Raw genomic sequence first — 20,615 nt, forward strand, 5'->3', positions numbered from 1 at the left:
CCACTGTGAGAACAGGATGCTGGACTAGATGGGCCACTGGCCTGATCCAGCAGGCTCTTCTTATGTTCTTATGGTCTGTAACCTCATCTTTCACTGATGTATTTTTCCCTCTCAACTGATGCAATGAGCAGCATTGCTCATGTTTGGAAATAACAGCTTGCAGGTGTTCATGTTCAGTGGATCTCATGATTTTTACCATACTGGCACAACCCTCCCTCTGCCTCCCAATAGTTTATTCCAGCATGATGGGAATCTCCAGACATAAGCATGTCATCCCCCCCCCCTTTATCCTGCCAGGTAAGTGGAGGAATGGGAAGTCTAATTCTATGCTGAAAGGACGTATCAGTGTGATCTTACTCCAGGTTTTGGTTCTGCAACTGCAGGATACAAGGTGCAGATGCATGTATCTGTGAGTTTCGGTTTCTCTTCATTTCTCATTTTTCTGCTCTAAAGTTCAGCTCTCCACATTTGTCAATTAAAAAAAAAAAAGCCCTCATGAAAGTTCAGCAACATTTTAGTGCGAATTTCTCCCAATATCTTTGTATGCAATTTTATCCAACAAACATATTTTTTCAAAGTAATTCCCCCTTATACAATGCATTTTTATATGCAATTTTGCTTATATATGCATTTTTATGCACACTTTACCTTAGCATTTGCATTTTTGTACACATTGCTTGGCTGGAAAACTGCACTGCAAATTAAAAGTGAAGGCTCTGTTTCTGATCACATATTGCTTTCAAAAGTGTGATTTAGGTAGGTTCTCCTATAAATGCATACTGAATCGAATTTTTCTCTCTCGCCACTAGATGTGAGATGGGGGCAATGACTCAGACGGATACTCTGAACAGCTACATATAAAGATACAAGCAGCTGCTCTATGGCTGTATTTCAAGCAGCCACCACATTGCTGCTGTTTATGCATGCCTTGGGCCTTACCAAGTTACCTTGCTGAATGTATGTAGTTCCCATATGAGTTTATATGCCTGATTAGAACACATCTGAGAATGTCCTCAGATTTCTTTCAGCCAGTTAGTTAAATCACAAATTGAATTAAAAATATTCCTTGAGAATACCACTTGCCATGTCACATTAATTCTGGCCCTGTGCGTAGCGTGTAAGACTTCAAAATGAAGTACACCTTCCTAAAAGCCATGCAAAGTCAAGACACTTTTGATGTATGTGTCATGCTTGTTGAGCAGAGATGAAGAACCTGTGCTCATTATCCCTGACCATTGCCCATGCTGGCTGGGACTGACAAGACTTGGAGCCCAACTTCATCTGCAGGGCCACAAGTTCCTCATCGCTGTTGCAGGGTCGCCCGCTGATACAAACCTGATGCTACAGGGCAGGTTGCTGATGCCATTTGTGGTTAGCTTGAGGATTAGCTAAAATATTCAATGTCAAAATGAAGCTGAACTTTGACAACTTAATTGTACACTGTCAAGGTTTCATGTCACTAAACTGGTTTGCCTTTATTCCCACGAATGTTTGTTTTCTTTGTACTACAGCTGGGAGAACTACTTAGTGGATTCCTACAAGTAGTTCTTCACACAGTGCATAATTAAATTATAGAATTAGCTCCTACAAGAGGCAGTGATTGCCACCAGTTTGGATGGTTTCAAAAGAGGATTAGACAAATTCATGGAGAATAAGGCTATCAGTGGCTACTAGCCATGATGGCTGGGTTTTCCCTCCATACTCGGAGGCAGTATGCTTCCAAATACCAGTTGCCATAATCTGCAGGAGGGGAAAGTGCTCTTTGCACTCAGGTCCTGCTTGCGAGCTACCCATAGGCAACTGGGTGGCCACTGTGAGAAGAGAATGCTAGACTAGATGGGCCATTGGCCTGATCCAGCAGCCTCTTCCTATGTTCTTTTGTTCTCCAGTCCAGACTAAGCACTGGAGGTAGCAGAATCAATGTTGGCCTCCTCAAGTTTGCATTCCTGAAGGAGGCAGAAGGACAGGTGGGAGTTTGTGGTGTGACAGTACACAATAGCAGCCACCCATGGAACCCATCTGATAGTTGCAACTGATCATGGTTATTTCTCTTCAACCCTAGTGGAATCTTATGGCATCCTATACCCCAAACCCAAAGCACTTATTTTCCAGTACAGCATATTTTAGGTATGGGCTATAACTTCTATAAACCACTCATAAAGCACATATAAAGCACTGCTGTATTTTTAGAAATGGGCATGGAGGGAACATTAGGGATGATTAACTAGGCAGTCATGAGTTCACACATTATTATTACCCAATATGCAATTTATACTTGGATTCTGTACAAAAGCCTCCTGTAATTCTTTATTTGTATATCTTTGTGTAAATCAGTTCTGGATTCCTGCTTAGCCATTTTAGCATTATAAGTAACAGACTTTTTCTTTAAAAGAAATGCCTGTTTGCTGCATACTATAGTTAAAATTAAGCTGGATTTTATTGATGCTTTTAACAAAGCCACATGCAGTTTGTTAAAAGGATGGTGATGCATTTTCCTGCACTGTGTACAGATAAAGCAAGAATAATTTTTTAAAAGCGAGTGAGTGTGCAAGAGACAGACAGAGAGATACTGTACCTTTGGAATTGGAAATTGGCATTCTCCTGAGCAATAGTAAGCATCAAAAGATTTAGGGGAAATAATCCATTCGCTCCAGCCAATATCTGCAAAATCCACTTTGAGATAGCGCCGGGCGCAGTATCTTGGCTCATTCCACTGCTTCCTCCTTGCCTTTTTAAGGGTCTGCTCATCAAACTGGAGCGTCTGGCTTTTCTGATGGTTGTTTTTTCTCTGCTTTTTCTTGTTCTTGGCCCTCTCCGCCAGTCGGGGCTGCAGCGTTTTGTAGTGCTTTTTCTCCTCCCATCCTTCATCCTCACTGTACTGATACTCAGCACCCGGAAGCTCATTGTTCTGTAAAGGCAACAAGATGCTGGTGGAGCGTTTTTGCCGCCGTTCACTCAAGCCATGTTTCAAATGGCTGTCCAATTTTGGAAAGCTACCCGGCAGTGGATTCCAGTGCCCTTGCAAGCTAGAGACAACACTCTCTGGTTCTGAAATTGCAGAGTCGTTTGCGTAAACGAGGATGTATGGTTCATAGTTGGGACGCATGTTCTTCCAGGGGTGCCGGCCAACAGAGGCCATTTTGACTCCAATGAGCAGGTCATTGTTTCGCTTTGCCTTATTCAAGACGTGAGTGATGTTCTTCCACTGCCAAGAAAGGACATCCTGATAAGCAGCGGAGATGTTGATTGAGTAATGCCCCAGAGTCCGAGTTGGGTTTCCTGATGAAGGAAAACTCAATAGAGAGAGGCTAATCTGCATGTCGGATTTCCTGTGCCCATGGGAAGGACAGCCCTTGAGTTGAGGGCAATTTGTGCTACTGTTCTGGAGATCCCCAATATAGTAATGCAACAGGGCTGACAAGATGTTTTCAGACTTTGTGAGGGAGGTCAGGTTAAAAACGTGCACTTCTTTGTTGCCAGGGGTCCCTAAGAGAAGAGAAACATTTACATGAGGACAGAAAAGGTCAGAAGTGTCAGTGGCTTTTGTACTTTTATAAGTCAATTTAATGCAAACTTTCCTCTTATTTACAACAGATGTTCACTCATTGCCTTTAACTGATTTAATTTGGTATATGGACAAATCAGAACTCAAGTTGCTTAATTAGTAAGGGTGCATTTTCATCAGTGGGGCTGAGAGGGAAGGACACATTTCATTTGGCTCCGATACTTTCTGGGAATGAAAAGGGAAACATTAGATATGGTCTGTCTTTTTTTTAACAAGGACCAGATGCTCTTGTTTATTAGATTTCCAGGTCCTCACACTTCTTTCAATATGCTTAAAAAGGCTCCTAATGTTTATTATTGGTAATATGCAAATTTACTCACTATCAGGAATCTCCGATTGGCTGTAGCTAAAATAGGAGAGAAAACCTCATCCCTAGCTTTGGGGAAGGACAGTGACTCGCAAGTAGAACATTTGCTCTCCATGCAGAAGGTCCCAGTTTCGATCCCTGGCACCTCCAGGTTTGGCTGGGAGAGAACACTGCCTGAAAGCCTGGAGAGCTGCTGCCAGTCCTCATGAACATTCATCAGCATTTAAGTGTGCATTTCTCCTAATATTCACATTTTTGTATGCGATTTTATCCAACACAATGCATTTTTCTACATCATACAGAATGAGGTGGGTCTGACTCACTGTCAGGCAACTTCCTATGTTCCTATATAGAATCAGTTCAGTTTTGCATTTTAATGGAAACCTACCTAATCCACACTTCCGAAACGAATATGCAAACTGCGTTGAAACTATCTTTTGAAAATCGCACTTCTCTGAATCTTACAATGCAGTTCTCCAACCAAACAAAAATGTGTGTATTAGGGGTAAGTGCATACAAATGCATACATGAGTGAAAGGTAACGTAGAAAAATGCCATCGTATTAGACAAAATTGCATACAACAATGTGAGTATTGGGAGAAATGCACACTAAAACGCTGATGAATGTTCATGCAGAGTTTTAATAATAGTAGTAATAATAATAACAATAAGGTTTTTTTGGTTAAAAAAAAGAGGTGCAGGTACTCGTATATTCATAAAAGTGCTGTGGAGTCCAGCGCAAAATGGTTGCTGTGGGCACCAAAAAGGAGGTGCTGGTGAGTACTGTTACAAAAAGAGCTCTAGTAATAATAATAATTATAATAATCAGAAACTGATGTGCAAATGTGGAGAACTGAAAACCAAAATTGACAGAGTCACCCAGTTGTAGCTGTAGCTTCCTGTTGCGTTTAGATGAGGCAGCAAATGCAGGTTTTGAATGTTTAAAATAGCCTTTTGTTTGTGAAAACTCCTGAAGGGTTAAAACAGGGGGTCCCCCTATTTGTTCTCTTTGGTTACACAAGAGTCCTGCTGAGTGTATTGGAACTATGGAAGGTAGTAATATGACACCTAAAGGTAGAGAGAGGGAAAACATGGGGATCTAAGTAGTGAGTTATCTGCCTTAATGAAGCAATTCTGTTTTCACCTAGCTTGGCAGAGCTTGGAAAAGTTACTTTTTTGAACTACAACTCCCATCAGCCCCAGCCAGCATGGCCACTGGATTGGGCTGATGGGAGTTGTACTTCAAAAAAGTAACTTTTCCAAGCTCTGACTTGGGTGTGTGTGTGCGCGCACGTGTGTGTGTTCTGCTTGTTGTAGCAATTTTAATGCACTGTGCTAGATGCTGTATGATGTTTAATTGTGTTTTTATTGCTTAATTTATTTCTTATATTGTATATTATTGTACTACAATTTGAATTCCAAATAATTCTATAGAATTCAAGTTGTAAGTATTCTTCACATACATGCCATGGAGCACAGTTTGGGAATCTCTGTTATACACACTTAGGTGGGAGGAAGTCCCATTGAACTCAATGGGGCATACTTCTCAGTATATTACATAGGATTGCATAGGATTGTTAGTGAATATTGCCTTTTGCACAATGGCCCTGCAAATCTGCACTCAATACCCAATCCATGAAGAGATTACTAGGCTTCATAAGGTGAGACAATCATATTCACCACCCTTTAAAAAAAAAGGGGGGGAGGAAAAGTATATCTATATACATGCAATGGTGGCTGGTGGCTCCATGTCAGTGGGGCAGTGGAATCCACTCCTTGAAAGTTGAGACTAAAACCTAGAGTGGATTCCACTGCCCCACTGACATGGAGCCACCAGCCACCACTATAGACGTGTCCACCCTGGTCAGTGATGCCATTAGGGTCAGGGCTGGACTATGGGGCAGATGTACAGGGCCCTACTTAGCAAAATGAGCAGGAGAAGTCCCAAACAGAACACGGCTAGCTTACTGCATTTAAAGTAAGTGAAGTAATACCATCTAAAAAGGGGAAATCCCATAAGACCTTTAAGTCTGGAATCTAAATGATGCAGCAGAATTTAACTCCATCACTGACCCTGATGCTGGAAAGTTATATGCATAGAATTCAGATAAGTTATCCTATAACATAATAAATGCCTTAAATAAATAAGCAAACAAATTAGTGTTTGGCTTTATGACAAATTTCAATTTTAAAAATTGTTTCATTTTTCTATATGCTTTGTTTTTATGTACACCTCTTAGAAATGTGAAGGATTAAGCAGTATATAAATGTCTTAAGTAAATAAAATATAATTAATAGCTGGAAATTGCTCAGCTCTTAAGTCAAATATAACAAAACAAAATAAAGAGACACATTAAAAAATCTTGCCTTTTTGGAAGATGTATAGGCCGTGTGGTGTATAATATTCAATAGCGCTGTCACCTTGTTGCTGAGAAATACAGAAGATCAAGGAATCTTCTTAAAATCTTCAACCTAACAACACGTGAGCTGTTGACTGACACCTTCAGCCTCACAGGAAGAACATCATGGGATGGGCAAGACCAACCTGGCTCCATCCACTGGCCAGAAAAGGAGCTCCCTTCCTTCCACACTTGCTAAAAAGCACACTCTGCTCCACCTGTCAGCTGTTGTCGGACTGCAGACCCAAAAGGAAGCATGCTCCGTCCCATCAGCCAGAAGACTAAGGGAACTTGAACTGGAACATAAAGATGCTGCCTTATATCGAGTCAAACCATTGCTCCATCTAACCCAGTATTGTCTCCACTGGGTGGCAGCAGCTGTCATGGATTTCAGACAGAGTTCTCTCCTAGCTCTATCTTGAGATGCCTGGGATTGAACCTGGGACCTTCTGCATACAAAGCAGATGCTCAACCAGTGAGGATCCTTCCCATGTATCTGAGCCTTTGTGAGGTTTTTTTTTTTTTTACTGACTCTGTGTAATATGATTATAACCTGTTGTAATCCACCTTGAGAATAATTCAATTGAAAGGCAGGGTCTTCAAAATAAATGCTAAATAATTGCCTCTTGGTTTGGAGTAAAAGTAGGAGGAGGGTAAGATCATTATGAATATTGTTAATATCTCAGCATATAGAAATTCATACGGAGAGCCTTAAAATTTAGTAGTATAATCCAGAACACCCAGAGTTATGAGTAACTCTAAGAATAGGACACAGAGTGCATTACAGTAGTCTAATCGAGATGTAATTAGAGTATAGATAACTGAGGCAAGGTCTGATTTCAGCTATAACCTTAAGTTGGTAAAAGGTACACCTAGTTACAGATGCCATCTGTACTTTCACAGACAGCACTGAGTCCAGGAAGTCCCCAAGCTACAAACTAGGTATTTTAGGTAGAGTGCAACCCTTTTCCAAAACCAGTCACATATTTCCATCCAGATCAGCCCATGTCCCCCCCACAGCACCTCTGTCTTGTCTGGATTAAGCTTTAGCTTGCATACTCCAATCCACTCCAAAACTGCCTCCAGACATGCACTCGGGTCAGAGTTCCACAGCCCCCCTGGGATTTGCAGATGGAAAAGAAAGGTAGAGCTTTTTAGGTCAGTTCCAGCATCTGAGTGGAGCATCAAAAGCACCTCGGCTCCTCAAAATAGCATATTAAGAAGCAGTTATTGCAGCCATTTGATGGTAAGTGGGTAGGTGAGTCCACCTGATAACTGCTAGTCACTTGGAGCCTGTTTGCTGTGGTGATTTCTCATAACAATACCTGATGGAACGCCTCTCCCGATACAAACCCACCTGTACACTACGGTCAAGATCAAAGGCCCTCCTCTGGGTGCCTACTCCAAGGGAAGCTCGGAGGGTGGCAACAAGGGAGAAGGCCTTCTCAGTGGTGGCCCCCAAATTATGGAATGATCTCTGTGACAAGGTGCGCCTGGCGCCAACACTGTTATATTTTCGGTGCCAGGTCAAGACTTTCCTCTTCTCCCAGGCATTTTAGCATGTGTTTTAAATTGTTTTTATATTGTTTTAAATTTTAAAATTGTGTTTTAAATTGTTTTTAAAATATGTGCTTTAAATTGTATATTTGTTTTAATGTTTTTGATTGCTGTAAACCGCCCAGAGAGCTTCAGCTATGGGGCGGTAAACAAGTGCAATAAATAAATAAATAAATAACCCCAAAGGAAAATGGGATCAGTGCAAGTGGAGCTGCCTGAACCAGGAATTATAGAACAAAATCTCTGCTTTAGCTGGTACCTCCCAACTTCCAGCTCAGAACTACAGCATTAAAACAGCTGTAGAGGAAAGTGCCATTTGGAAACAACCTTAGTGCTCTGCAATGTCTAATAACTTTATCACCCCTCTTACAAAAACTGTGAGCCCATACAGCCTATCAAAATAACCCAGGGTGAAGTCTCTCACCCCTGAATAGCTTAATCATTTGTATCATCCTTCTAGGATTTTAGAATACTTCAGGTGTAGGTGAGTAGCAAAATAATAATCTGTACTCAGGAGTCGTTTTCTTTACTAACATTATGACGATTGCCCAATTTCATGTTGAACTTAAATCAGGTGGAAATTGCCAGAAGATTGTGACACGTTTTCTCCAATTCTAGTCATAGCACATTGTGAAAAACCTATGAAATGAAGCAGAAATAGGAGGGACATATTCTACTTTTAAAACCATTCCCCTAAAGTTATTCAAAGCAAGTTTTGTGATATTTTAAAACTTGCTACTCTTTATCAATAGATGTCACTGTTTTCCTGCATTTCAGCTAGCGATGCTATGGGAACTCCTTCAAGCTGGTTATTAGATGTCACCACAAATGCTCTGATGTGCATTAGCTTTGATTTAGCAAAAGCAGAAAGGAACACATGCCCATAACTCTGGAAGAGCAGGAGAAAAATAACTTTTCAATGGAACAGATACACAGTTTGCTAATTATCATCTTTTAAATTATGGACAGCAGCCCAAGTAGAAAACATGACCCAGAAGCCAAACCATAAGATTAAGGCTGCTCTCATAAGTGATGCTTAAATTGCTTTTTTTACATTTCCTATGTCCGTAGTTCTAATGTCATGCCTATACCTGGCTGGAACACAAGCTGAATTTAAAATAGCTCTCTTTTGCTTTTTTATTTCTGCATTAGCAACATTAACATGTGACAAGTTCCAGATCAAGGCAGCAACCCTAGGTATACTTGCTTGTCAGTCTCATCTAACTCAGTGGGATTTAACTTAACTGCCCAAGAATCAGTTTAAGACAGGAGTGCGAGAACCTTTGGCCTTCTAGATCGTGCTGGACTACAACTCCAATCAGCCCCAGCAAGCACAGCCAGTGGCCAGGGATTGATGGGAGTAGTAGTTCAGTAACATCTGGGGAGGGCCAAAGGCTCCCCACCACTGATTTAAGACCAGAGAGAAATTTTTTGTTGTTATGTGCCTTCAAGCCGATTACGACTTATGGCGACCATATGAATCAGTGACCTCCAAGAGCATCCGTCATGAACCACCCTGTTCAGATCTTGTAAGTTCAGGTCTGCGGCTTCCTTTATGGAATCAATCCATCTCTTGTTTGGTCTTCCACTTTTTCTACTTCCTTCTGTTTTTCCCAGCATTATTGTCTTTTCTAGTAAATCCTGTCTTCTCATGATGTGTCCAAAGTATGATAACCTCAGTTTCCTCATTTCAGCTTCTAGTGATGGTTCTGGTTTAATTTGTCCTAACACCCAATTGTTTGTCTTTTTCACAGTCCATGGTATGAGCAAAGCTCTCCTCCAACATCACATTTCAAATGAGTTGTTTTTTCTCTTATCCGCTTTTTTCACTGTCCAACTCTCACATCCATACATAGAGATCGGGAATACCATAGTATGAATGATCCTGACTTTACTGTTCAGTGATACACCTTTGCATTTGAGGACCTTTTTTAGTTTTCTAATAGCTGCCCTCCCCAGTCCTACCCTTCTTCTGATTTCCTAGACTCCTAGCAGGGGCACCCAAGGCGGAATGGTCAAAGCTGAGACACTAGACTAAGATGCATCCAAACTCAGAGGAAGGCAATGGTAAACCACCTCTGAATATCTCTTGCCACGAAAACCCTATGAACAGAGAGAAAATAGCTTATTTTAAAAAATCACTTGATTTCAAGAATCAAGCCACCCTGGGCTCCTGCTGGGAGGAAGGGCAGGATATAAGTAAGTAAGTAAGTGAGTAAGTAAGTAAATAAGTAAGTAAGTGAGAATGGAGCCCAGAGTTGCATTTATTCATTCAGTTAAAAACTCCTTGATTGGTTAGCATGACCTCTGTTAAAAAATAAATAAATAAAAACACACAGCAAGGTAGATTAGGACTATAGTAGTGCAGTAGGAGTTCGGCCATGGTATCCAAAGTGGCAGCCTCCAGTTGTTCTTGGACAACAATTCCCATCAGCTTCAGCCATCCTGGTCAATGCTCAGGAATGATGTGATCTGTAGTCCAACAACATCCAGAGAGCTACAGGCTTCCTACCCTTCTTTAGTACAAAGTATTGCTTGGAGTTGGTGCTGGGTGAGCTTTAAACCTGGGAACTAATCTATAATGTTTTTTTTAAAGCTTTACTGGGTCTTGGCTGATTTTAATAGGAATTTTTACAAATATATTTACCTGCTTTGAGTCTTCAAGATAGTGTAGATATTAATCAAGTGCATTAAACAACTAGAACCCTACTGAAAGAATCAGCATGGGTATAGGATGATCCCTGAATATAGAATTTCTTTAGACTTTTATTTGCAGCAGTGTTAAAAGTAAGTAACTTACTGCAAGTGTATAACTTCTTCATTCCTTACTGTATCCCACCCTGTTCATTTACCCCCTGCCATGTGGGGTATTTTCACATGGCTGATTCTGTCTCCATATTGGCACAGGGCTGATTTTGCTTAACCAGGAGACAAATGTGTCAAGGTGATGATGGAGTGATGGATGGATGTGAACAGATTTTTGCAGAATGATTGCTTTATACCCTTTCCCCACCACCACACGCCCGATTGCCATTTTCACATGTGTTTCACATATGCTTTGTGAGAATATACACAGAATATATCCAGCTCCATATCAGGAAATAGTGGGGGCAGTTCTGTTTGTGAAAAAAAAAACACCCTCATACTGGCCCAATTTGGCATTGGCAAAGTAAACACTTCAGGATGGGGCATGTTGATCGCTGAAGCAGGTCAACTATTTCTAAACGAGAATATAAAAACATTATAGGTGCATGATACTGGTATTGCATTAAAGTGTGCCAATGGAAAGTTTTAGGAGTGTAGAATTAGGAAGCATTTCCTCTTTCAACAAGCCTTTTAAGTTGAGACCTATCCCAGTCTACGTCTGTGTTGGAATTGCTTTTATTATGATCATCATCATCATCATCAATGTTTTTAACCCTTTTTTAAAGATGTTTTTAAAGCTTTTAAAAATGTTTTTAAAGTTGTTTTGTTTTAATGTATTTTAAGGTCTGTTTTTATGATGTTTTGATGTGTTTTTAGTGCTTTTGTTTGCCGCCCTGGGCTCCTGCTGGGCGGGATATAAATCAAATAATAAATAAATAAACAAGCGTTAGGAAACATTGCAGGCAGTTCATTTATTTACTGTTTTTTTTTTCCTGCTTTCCAGACAACTGTGTCTCCCAAAGTACCTCACATTAATTAAAAAAGTGTGTGCGAGTATGTGGGAGAGACAGACAGACAGAAACAGCCAACGCTGCCTCAGGCAAACAAACTAAAAAGACAAGGGAAGGGGAGTAGACAGGCAAGTGATGGGCTGGTCTCCAGGCCACTCGCTAGGAGCATTTCAGCTTTCTCTGGAAGCTGCTTGTCCTTCTGTAGGAAAACAAGAAACACCTCAGCATACCCTCCATTTATACATGTAATGGAATCCAGTGGCAAGGCCTCTCCGCATTAGGCTCCAGGTGGGGGCGTGCATGTTCAAATGATGCCCCACTTTAAAATTAAAAAGAGGGAGGGGTTGTCTGCTTGTTTGTCCAACATGGCAGGGAAGCATACATTTCCATGGATACATCACTTTATATAGTATAGCCCAAGAAAAGTCCTCCACTGGATTCTGCAGATAGTTATGTATGGACTGGCATGCCCAAGAGCTATAGCTACAGGCACCAAATATTCTGTGTTGGGCATTTTTTATGATGAAAGTCGGGATAACAATATTTATAATATATAAATAGTCATGATCGCTTTGGCCCTCCAGATGATGCTGGACTACAGCTGCTATCATCCCTGGCCATTGGCTGTGATGTCTGGAGCTGATGGGAGTTGTAGTCCAGCAACATCTGGAGGGTCACACCTGCTTTAGGTAATGCAACGTTGGGACCCTTTGGTGGTGGTGAACCTGTAGCCCTTAGCCTAATTGCATGCAGATAAAGTAGCACAGGCAGAGATGTCTGGGCCAGTTACAGCTTTTTTGAGGCCCCTGAACATAACAAAAAATAATGTCACTGGATAAAAACAAAATAAGGCACACACACACACACACACACACAGAGTGAGAGACATAATTTGATTTTTTTAAAAAATTAGCAAATACTAGCCTTTTCTAGCTGAGGATGTGTGTCACATTTTGGTCTGATGTGCATAACACCAAACTGCAAAACATATGAAATGACAAAAAAAACTAACAGGTGTCCAAATCTGAGCCCCCCACCTTTGAGATTAAGGCCCAGCCCAAATGTCCATCTTGCCCCCTCCCCTTTGAGTGGCCCTGAGCATGCGCACACAGAGAGGTAAAACAGAGCTATACAGTCCTGTAATACAGCCCCCTTTTGGTTCTGCGTCCACCAGCCATTGGATGTGGCTCTGAAGTGCCTTTTCCCATTGGTCAAGAGGCCTTCATAGAAAAAAAAGGATCCCCACACCTGTTTAGGTGTATTTCCCCCTTTTTCTTCTCCATTTTATTAAAAAGGGTGATTTTAAAACTGGATTTAAAATGTGGCTTTATCACTGTACCCAAAGTGGGAAGTAGAACTGGATAAGACAATTCAATAAGATAACACACATGGGAAGATATATGAACTCTACCATGGTTCCAGTAGGGTCCCATGTAAATACATGCTAGAGAAAATATAATTGTTGCTTTAAGAGGAAGATTATCTCGCACAGGAAAAAGGGGAACAAGAAGTTGCAGGACCATGTAGCTTTTGTATAAAGTTTCTCAGAACTTACACATGAGCAACAATATTTTGGCTTAGAGCCTCTTTGCTCCTCCCCAGTCACTTTGCTTCCTTGGTGCACTGAGCTAAGCCATAGGTTGGCTTAGCATGTCATCTGAACCCAGCCTCATGGTTTAGCTGTCCCATACAAACCATGAGCTGCAAACCATAGGACAAATCTTGGTTTCAGCTCGTGGTTAATATGGACAGAGCTACGATATGAGGCTTGGTTTGGATGACACGCAAATCATAGAATAGTAGAGTTGGAAGGGGCCTATAAGGCCATCAAATCCATCAAATCAAAATTCATCAAATCAAAGCCATCAAATCTTGCTCAATGCAAGAATCCAAGTTAAACCATGGCTTAGCTCAGCACAGCAGCAAAACAACCAGGGAGGCGCAAGGCTGACACAATCTCCTCTCTGGGAGCCTGTACATTTTTGCTCATTCACACAAAACTATGTAACATGCAAACTGGGCCAATATGGGTTTCCCTCCTTACAAATATTATTGCGGTTATGTTCTGCGAACCTCACAGCTATGTGGGCAGGGCCTGGAGCAAGCAAGAAATGCCCAAATGGATGTCTAGCTGAAGACATTGGAATAATCCTGCTTCCTCTTGGCCTTTCCCAATGGTGCAAGGCAGTAAAATTGGACGTTAATTAATATTTTGCTGGATACTCTTTTGCAAGATAGGATTTTCCAATGAAGACATAATAGAAATAAAATTTAATATTATAATTGTTTTAGTAATATTTGGACTGCAATGAAGCAACAGCTGATTCCTGACCGGTGCCCAGTTTCACTCCCTCTTCTCTCTCATATCTGGCTCTACCATGAGGCAGGAGCAAAGAGGCGAAAAGCACTGAATAACCGGGGGTGGGGGAGATTAGCAAGCTCCAGTGCTATGAAGATGATTTATTTACTTGCTGTATGTGTTTTGGATATAAAGTCTCTTTCTTCGGGAGCTGTGAAGCCATTTAATCTCTTTGTTCTATCAAATTCCAAAGAAGAGCAAAAAAGCATGTAAACAATCTTTTACCAAAGCACCACACAACACTATTCTCAAGGCGTAAAACTCTTGTTCCAAGAGCTTGCCTCTCTTTTTTCCCCACCTACCATGAGGCAGGCAACAGGCCTCCAACCATTCTCCTCTGCTGCCACACAGCCTTGTCTCAAGCCTCCTACCCTCAGTTGTGGTGGAGATCGCCAACTCATCGCCAGTGATTCAGCTGATAGATAAGACAGGCTGCCAATCCATTTGGCTTCTATGCACCTTCTTGTTTGGCTCAGACATCAAAATGTATTGGGCAAGCCTTCCTTTCCCTTAAAACAGCTGTGCCAGTTGCCTGCCAGCCACTACTGCTGGCAGAAAATGCCATTTGCGAGGAAAAAATGTTTGCAAAGAGAGCTCACTGATGTAAAAGTAATGAACGTCTTGCTATTTCAAGATGTGCATCACAGCTTATTTGGTTGTACAAAGGAATAAATGAAAACCAAGGGAAGAAGACCAGTACAGATGGTCACTGTATTGTTTGCTACTGTGGTAGTGTTACATCTTTACCTAGATATCCTAATAAATAAATTATATGTATATAGTGCTATCTGCATGCATATAGAGCACTTTGCAGAGCACACGACAACAGGTCCCTACCTGAGAAGCTAATGACTCAGGGAAAACAGAGGAAGGAGAGGAAATGAAGGTAGGGGTAACTAGGGAAAGTTCATAAGAACGTAAGAAGATCCTGCTGGATCAGGCCAGCGGCCCATCTAGCCCAGCATCCTGTTCTCACAGTGACCAACCAGGTGCCCATGGGACGTTCACAAGCAGGACCTGAGTGCGAAGAGCATTCTCCTTTCTTGCCGTTTCCAGCAACTGGTATTCAGAACATACCACCTCCAACTATGGAGGCAGAGCACAGCCATTGTGGCTAATAGCCATTGATAGCCCTATCCTCTATGAATTTGTTTAATCTTTCCGTAAAGCCATCCAAGTTGGTGGCCATCACTGCCTCTTGTGGGAGTTAATTCCATAGTTTGCTGTGTAAAGAAGTACTTTAATCTTGATTGATTTTTATTTATGGTCAGAGACCAAACTGTAATCTTCCAACATTCAGCTTCATTGAATGTCCATGAGTTCTACTGTTATGATAGAGGGGGAAAACCTTTCTCTATCCACTTTTTCCATGCCATGCATAATGTTATACACCTGTATCAAGTTGCCTCTTACCTTTTCACTAAATTAAAAAGCCCCAAATGCTGCAACCATTCCTCATAGGGGAAGTCTTCTATCCCCTTATTCTGGTTGCCCAACTCTACAATAACCTTTCAAGGACCTTTTCCAGTTCTAAAATATCCTTTTTAAAGGAAACCCTTCAGTTATATTCAGAAAGAATATGCTTTAGTTACATTGGCTTAGAGTTAGTTACAGCAGGACAGGGCAAGGGGACTTGTGGCCCTCCATATGCTGTTGGATTCCAACTCCAATCAGCCTTGGCCAGCAGTCAGGAATGATGGGAGCTGTAGTCTAGCAACATCTGGAGGGCCACAGGTTACCTGTCCCCGCAGTAGGGTGTGAGGACAAGGGCTTTGTGCCCAAGGTTTCATGGAAAAGTCAGAATCTGAAGAATTTGAATAAACTGCTACACCATACAGGTGTTCTGGGAAGCGGTTCCAACCCGATGGGGCAGCAAGGGAGAAAGAGCAGAGTCCGTTGAGGGCACAGAAGGCCTGTGGATGATGGGAGGTGGTGAAGCTGGAGCATCAAAGAACACAGGCAGGGATGTACTGGGACACCACTTCTCTGTAAAGTGGGAAAAGCTATGTCTAGGCTGTTGAGAGGTGTAAAGGCTGGGGGGGGACCCATAAAAAATGGAAAAAAGAACACCCTGGGTTTCTCCCCTGAATTTTCCCATTATTTTACTGGGAAAAAATGAAACAAAATAAAAATGGAGGAAAACTGGCTTCCCCCTGATTTTTTTCCAGGCCTTCACATCTCTAGGTTATACCACTACTGAAGTTGAAGACTCACATGATTGAATACTCCTCCATACAGAGATAAATTATATAAAAGCTTCTGCACATAGAAAGCTAGCATGTCAGGAAGAAGGGCAGGCAGCTGCCCTTCTGACTGACATGGTTGTTTTCTATATATGGATGTTTTGCATGGAGGAGCATTCAACTGGGTGAGGTCTCCATCATGACCACCACCACCTGCACTGAGAAGTGGAATACCCTCGACACAAGTTTACTACCGAAGTGAAAATGTAGGCTAAAAAAGCATGCCAGGTCTGTGAGAACAGACATCACCACCAACAAACGAACATTCATGTTTCAAGGGAGCATTCCAGTGCATCAGTAGGCTAGAACAAGCATGTGGCGTGTTCACTTTTATTGAGACTATACTGACATTTTTATGGACTGCCAAGCTATTGAAAAGGATGCAATAATGAGGGCTATTTAGTTATATAGTCATCATTTGCTCTACTTGAAATTAGATATTAAAGCAGCATGCTTGCCCCAGCATTCCATCATTAAACCCTGTTTTCCCGGCATTATAACTCAGTTCCCAATGGTGTGCTGTACAGCACAATGGTAAAGCAGAAAGGGCCTTCCCCTTTTCTTCTCAAGCCCATTTGCTTTCCCTTCCCCAGAAACTCCCCGCATAAAAATAAAAAGTACAGGTTACAACCTAAAGGGTGTTTAATAAATCGGTTTTATGAAATAGGGTGACACAATTTTTATGTTTACTTAATTTGTATAGGCTGTCCGTCAGGCATATGTTATTTGGGCAGCTCAAAGAACAATATACAAAACTGGAATACAAAAAATACTGCAGTTAAATCACTGCAAAAACAATAAAATGCAGAAAAAACTTTCCTTTCTAGCCAAGGAAAATAAAACCAATTGTGCTATTCAAAAACTATGTTGAATTTTTTTAAAAAAACAAAGATAAGTGTTACAGCCCATGAGCTGGCTGGAGGTTTGAATAAAAATATACTTTTCATAGGCAGTGATGGAAATAGGCATGCACAGGAACTCATTTTCATTAATAACTATTTTCAAATTAAAGAAAGGCAGCTGAGGGGCCTTTGGATCTTGTTGAACTCCTCCACGGGTAGAGAAGGTGGTTAGTGTATGGACATGTCCCTACTATGGCCATGGAAACCTCTGACACCAGACTTCCGGGAAGGGTGACTTCGCTTGTGCCTGCTTTTGGGACGGGCTCCCGCCTCAAAAGAAGCTTATTCAGATATAAATCAGTCAGAACATTTTTTTTTTGACTGATGAAATTTCTCCTGGGCAGGGAGAAACGTAGAGATCAACCTCAAAAGCCTGTTTTTGTTGGGAGGACTGGATTTCATTAATTTATGAGGAAAGGTCCAGCCAGCAATGCCGGACGGACTTCCTAACAAGCTCTATCTGCTTAAGCGATACGTTTATCTTTTCTTCAAAGAGAGAACGGACTAACAGGCAAGCACCCTTCTTTCTATTATTTTTTTTACTTGGTTTAAATTGTTGCAGCAAAAGGAGATTTGTCAGATTGATCGGCTTTGGACAACTTCTGGGTGAGATATAGCTCTTCTCTGTTATTCACGAAATTAACAGCTTATCTCTGTTTCTGTCGCAAAAAGCTGTCCTGGAAGTGCATTCTAAAGATAATAAACAGAAGAGGGATTTCTATTCCTGATTTCTATTCCGAGGAATATTATATTGTCTGGGACTATTCTCTTTTTGGTCTATTTTATTTTGACGAATCTGCTTCTTCACGACGCCACTAACTGTTTTGATGCTGGGAACTAAATTTATTTTGCATTCTTGAACATAGAGAGATAAGGCAGGTTGCTCTGTTTATACTGTGATGTCATCAAGCCTGGAATATTAACCCAATTGTTGCTGAAATAAGAAGTGGTTCTTCTTTATTTTTGTTTTGCTTTGTTTTCGTGGTTTTAAAAATGGCAATCAAGAAAGTGGCTGAGAATCTGGAAGTAATTATGTTTCAGAAAATAATGGATGAGATTGAGATAACGAAACAAACCCTGCGACAGGGTAGTAAGGAGCTGAAAATTGAACTGAGCAAAATGACGCAGGAGCTTAAAGAAATAGGGGATCCTGTGAGAGAGGAGAATGAGATCAGAGATGAGAAAAGAAAAAATAAAGGGAAGATACAAGCCCTGGAGATTGGAACAAATGTGGAATTGGAAAAAGATCTGGAGTTTATGGATTTTAGAAATAAAATCTACTGTTTGGAATTTAACGTTATCTCTGAAGAAATTAATGAAGATATTAGAGATAAAGTTATCAATGGCTTGGATAATCTTCTGGACTGGAATGACGTGATGGAGCTTGATATAGAGAAAATCTATGGAATTAACTGCAGCCATGTGACAATGGAAAAACTCTTAAGAGATGAGCCAGTGCATTTTGTAAAAAAGAAGAACACAGATATGACTTTACAACAGTATTTCAGCAACTTATTCAGAATGGATGGCAAGAAAATATTTGGGATAGAGGAAATTCCCATCAGACTCTTATTATATGACTATGGCTACAACAGCAAGATTATTATGGAATACTGATAATGGAAGATTGGACACTGAAATTACTGGACTTAACAGGACTATTGAAGATGGAAGATGGAACTAATAGGGATAATGGAATAATGGCTATTGAAATTATTGGACCTAACAGATTCTGATGAGATGGATTAATCGAAATGTTTATTTGGACTATGGTTATGACAATAAGATTATTATAATTATTAACGAGATGGATTAATTGACATGTTTATTTGGAGAAAAATTGATAGATATATTTCTTAAAGAATTGAAACCTCTCTTTGACTTTTTGTGGAAAGAATAAAGTAATGTTTATGAGATTTGATGATTAATTAAGATAACTACTGGAGGAAAGTGATTTTATAATAAGATTTAAGAGACAGGATTGTTATATATTGTAGACCTATAACTGATTTGATATGTCACAAATGGGAAGTCAACATTTTATTTTTTTTGTTTAATCATTTTTGTTTTGTTTTGTTTTTTGTCTTTGAATGTTTTATGATTTTGTTTTCTATGTTTTATGAAAATTTGAATAAAAATTATTGTAAAAAAAAAAAAAAAAGAAACCTCTGACACCAGCAGGGCTCCAAGCATTCTGGGAGCATGTTGGGAAAGGCCAAATGTACCCTATGGTCATCTACAGAGACCCTTTCCCATGCCATCTCTATCTTGGAAGGTGGCAACGAGAGAGAGGGGCTTTTCAGGAGTGGCCCCTTCCTCTTCCTAGGGAAGCTCACTTGGCATCCACACTGCTGTTATCTCAGCACAAGGCTAAGTCCTTTCTGGTCTCCCAGGGTAATTTAAGATCTGGTTTTAAGTCTCCGCAGTACAGGTGGTGCTTTTAAATATATGCAGGTGGTATTCAATAGTAGTCCTTCCCAGAAGAGACCCACTGAAGTTAATAGGCATGACTAACTTAGGTTCATTAATTTCAGTAGGTCTACTGTGAGTAGGACTAAAATACTAATACTGAAGCCCTCAGGATGCTTTAATTCTGTGGTGTAAGTAGTATTTTACTATGCTGGTTTTGTATTTGGGGGTTTTATGCTACTAGTCTGCTAAGTTTATTGTGGTTTTATCATAGCACACTTTTGTTATATTTCTATTATATGATGCCTAGAGAAATTATTTTATGGAGGCATCTCACAAATATAATATGTAAATATAAATGAACAAAATATTTCAAGTAACAAGTTTTTGTCAGAATAAAGCTATGAAGATTCATGTACAGAATGCCGATAAGATATTGGTTCCAAAGAGTAAATCTAAACAGTTATATTGGTTTTATACCAACTTTAACTGTCATGGCTACTCCCTGCTAAGAATCCTGGGGAATGTGCTTTGGTAGTCGTTCTCTACTAAAAATGTGTTAGGAGTTCCCCAGCACCCCTCACCGAACTATAGTTTATCTCTTTGTATATGTCCTACTTTCCCCCACACCACTCTGTGGCTTGGATCCAAATTAAATGTAAATGTACTGCCTTCAAGTCGATTCCGACTTATGGCGACCCTATGAATAGGGTTTTCATGAGGCTGAGAGGCAGCAACTGGCCCAAGGTCACCCGGGGAGCTTCATGGCTATGTGGGGATTCGAACCCTGGCCTCCCAGGTCGTAGTCCAACACCTTAACCACTACACCACACTGGCTCTCTGGATCCAAATTAGCCCTCCCCAAATGGAAGGGCTCCTTCTGTTTTGGGGGAACAGGGTCCAGGGGAGGCTTCCACAGGAGTATAGAAAGGGGTATGGGTGAGGAAGAAATCCAATTCAGTTCTCATTTAGAGGAGGACTTATCAAATTTGCACTTTCCAAAACAATGTGTAAACTGAAATACAGCTATCCTTTGAAATTTGCGCTGTTCTGAATTTTGCAGAGCAGTTCTACAGCCAGGCAATGTGTAAAAAAAAAAGCATATATTAAAGTATGCATATAAATGCCATATTAATGAAAATGACATGCAAAAATGCATTATATTAGGAAAGCATGCTTGCAAAATGCATATTTGTCAAAACTGCATACAAAATGTGT

General features: G+C 40.7%; 1 protein-coding gene across 1 annotated transcript in view; it reads right to left on the reverse strand.

Moving 5' to 3' along the window:
• BMP3 (bone morphogenetic protein 3) overlaps window positions 1–20,615 on the reverse strand; it is a 65,087-nt gene that overhangs the window by 25,287 nt on the left and 19,185 nt on the right. The window contains exon 2 of the mRNA XM_061583222.1: window positions 2,576–3,486. Coding sequence (XP_061439206.1) covers window positions 2,576–3,486 — 911 coding nt within the window. The remainder of the gene's footprint in view (window positions 1–2,575; window positions 3,487–20,615) is intronic.

This window comes from Rhineura floridana, chromosome 9 (genome assembly GCF_030035675.1).
Source record: "Rhineura floridana isolate rRhiFlo1 chromosome 9, rRhiFlo1.hap2, whole genome shotgun sequence".
Taxonomy (NCBI): domain Eukaryota; kingdom Metazoa; phylum Chordata; class Lepidosauria; order Squamata; family Rhineuridae; genus Rhineura; species Rhineura floridana.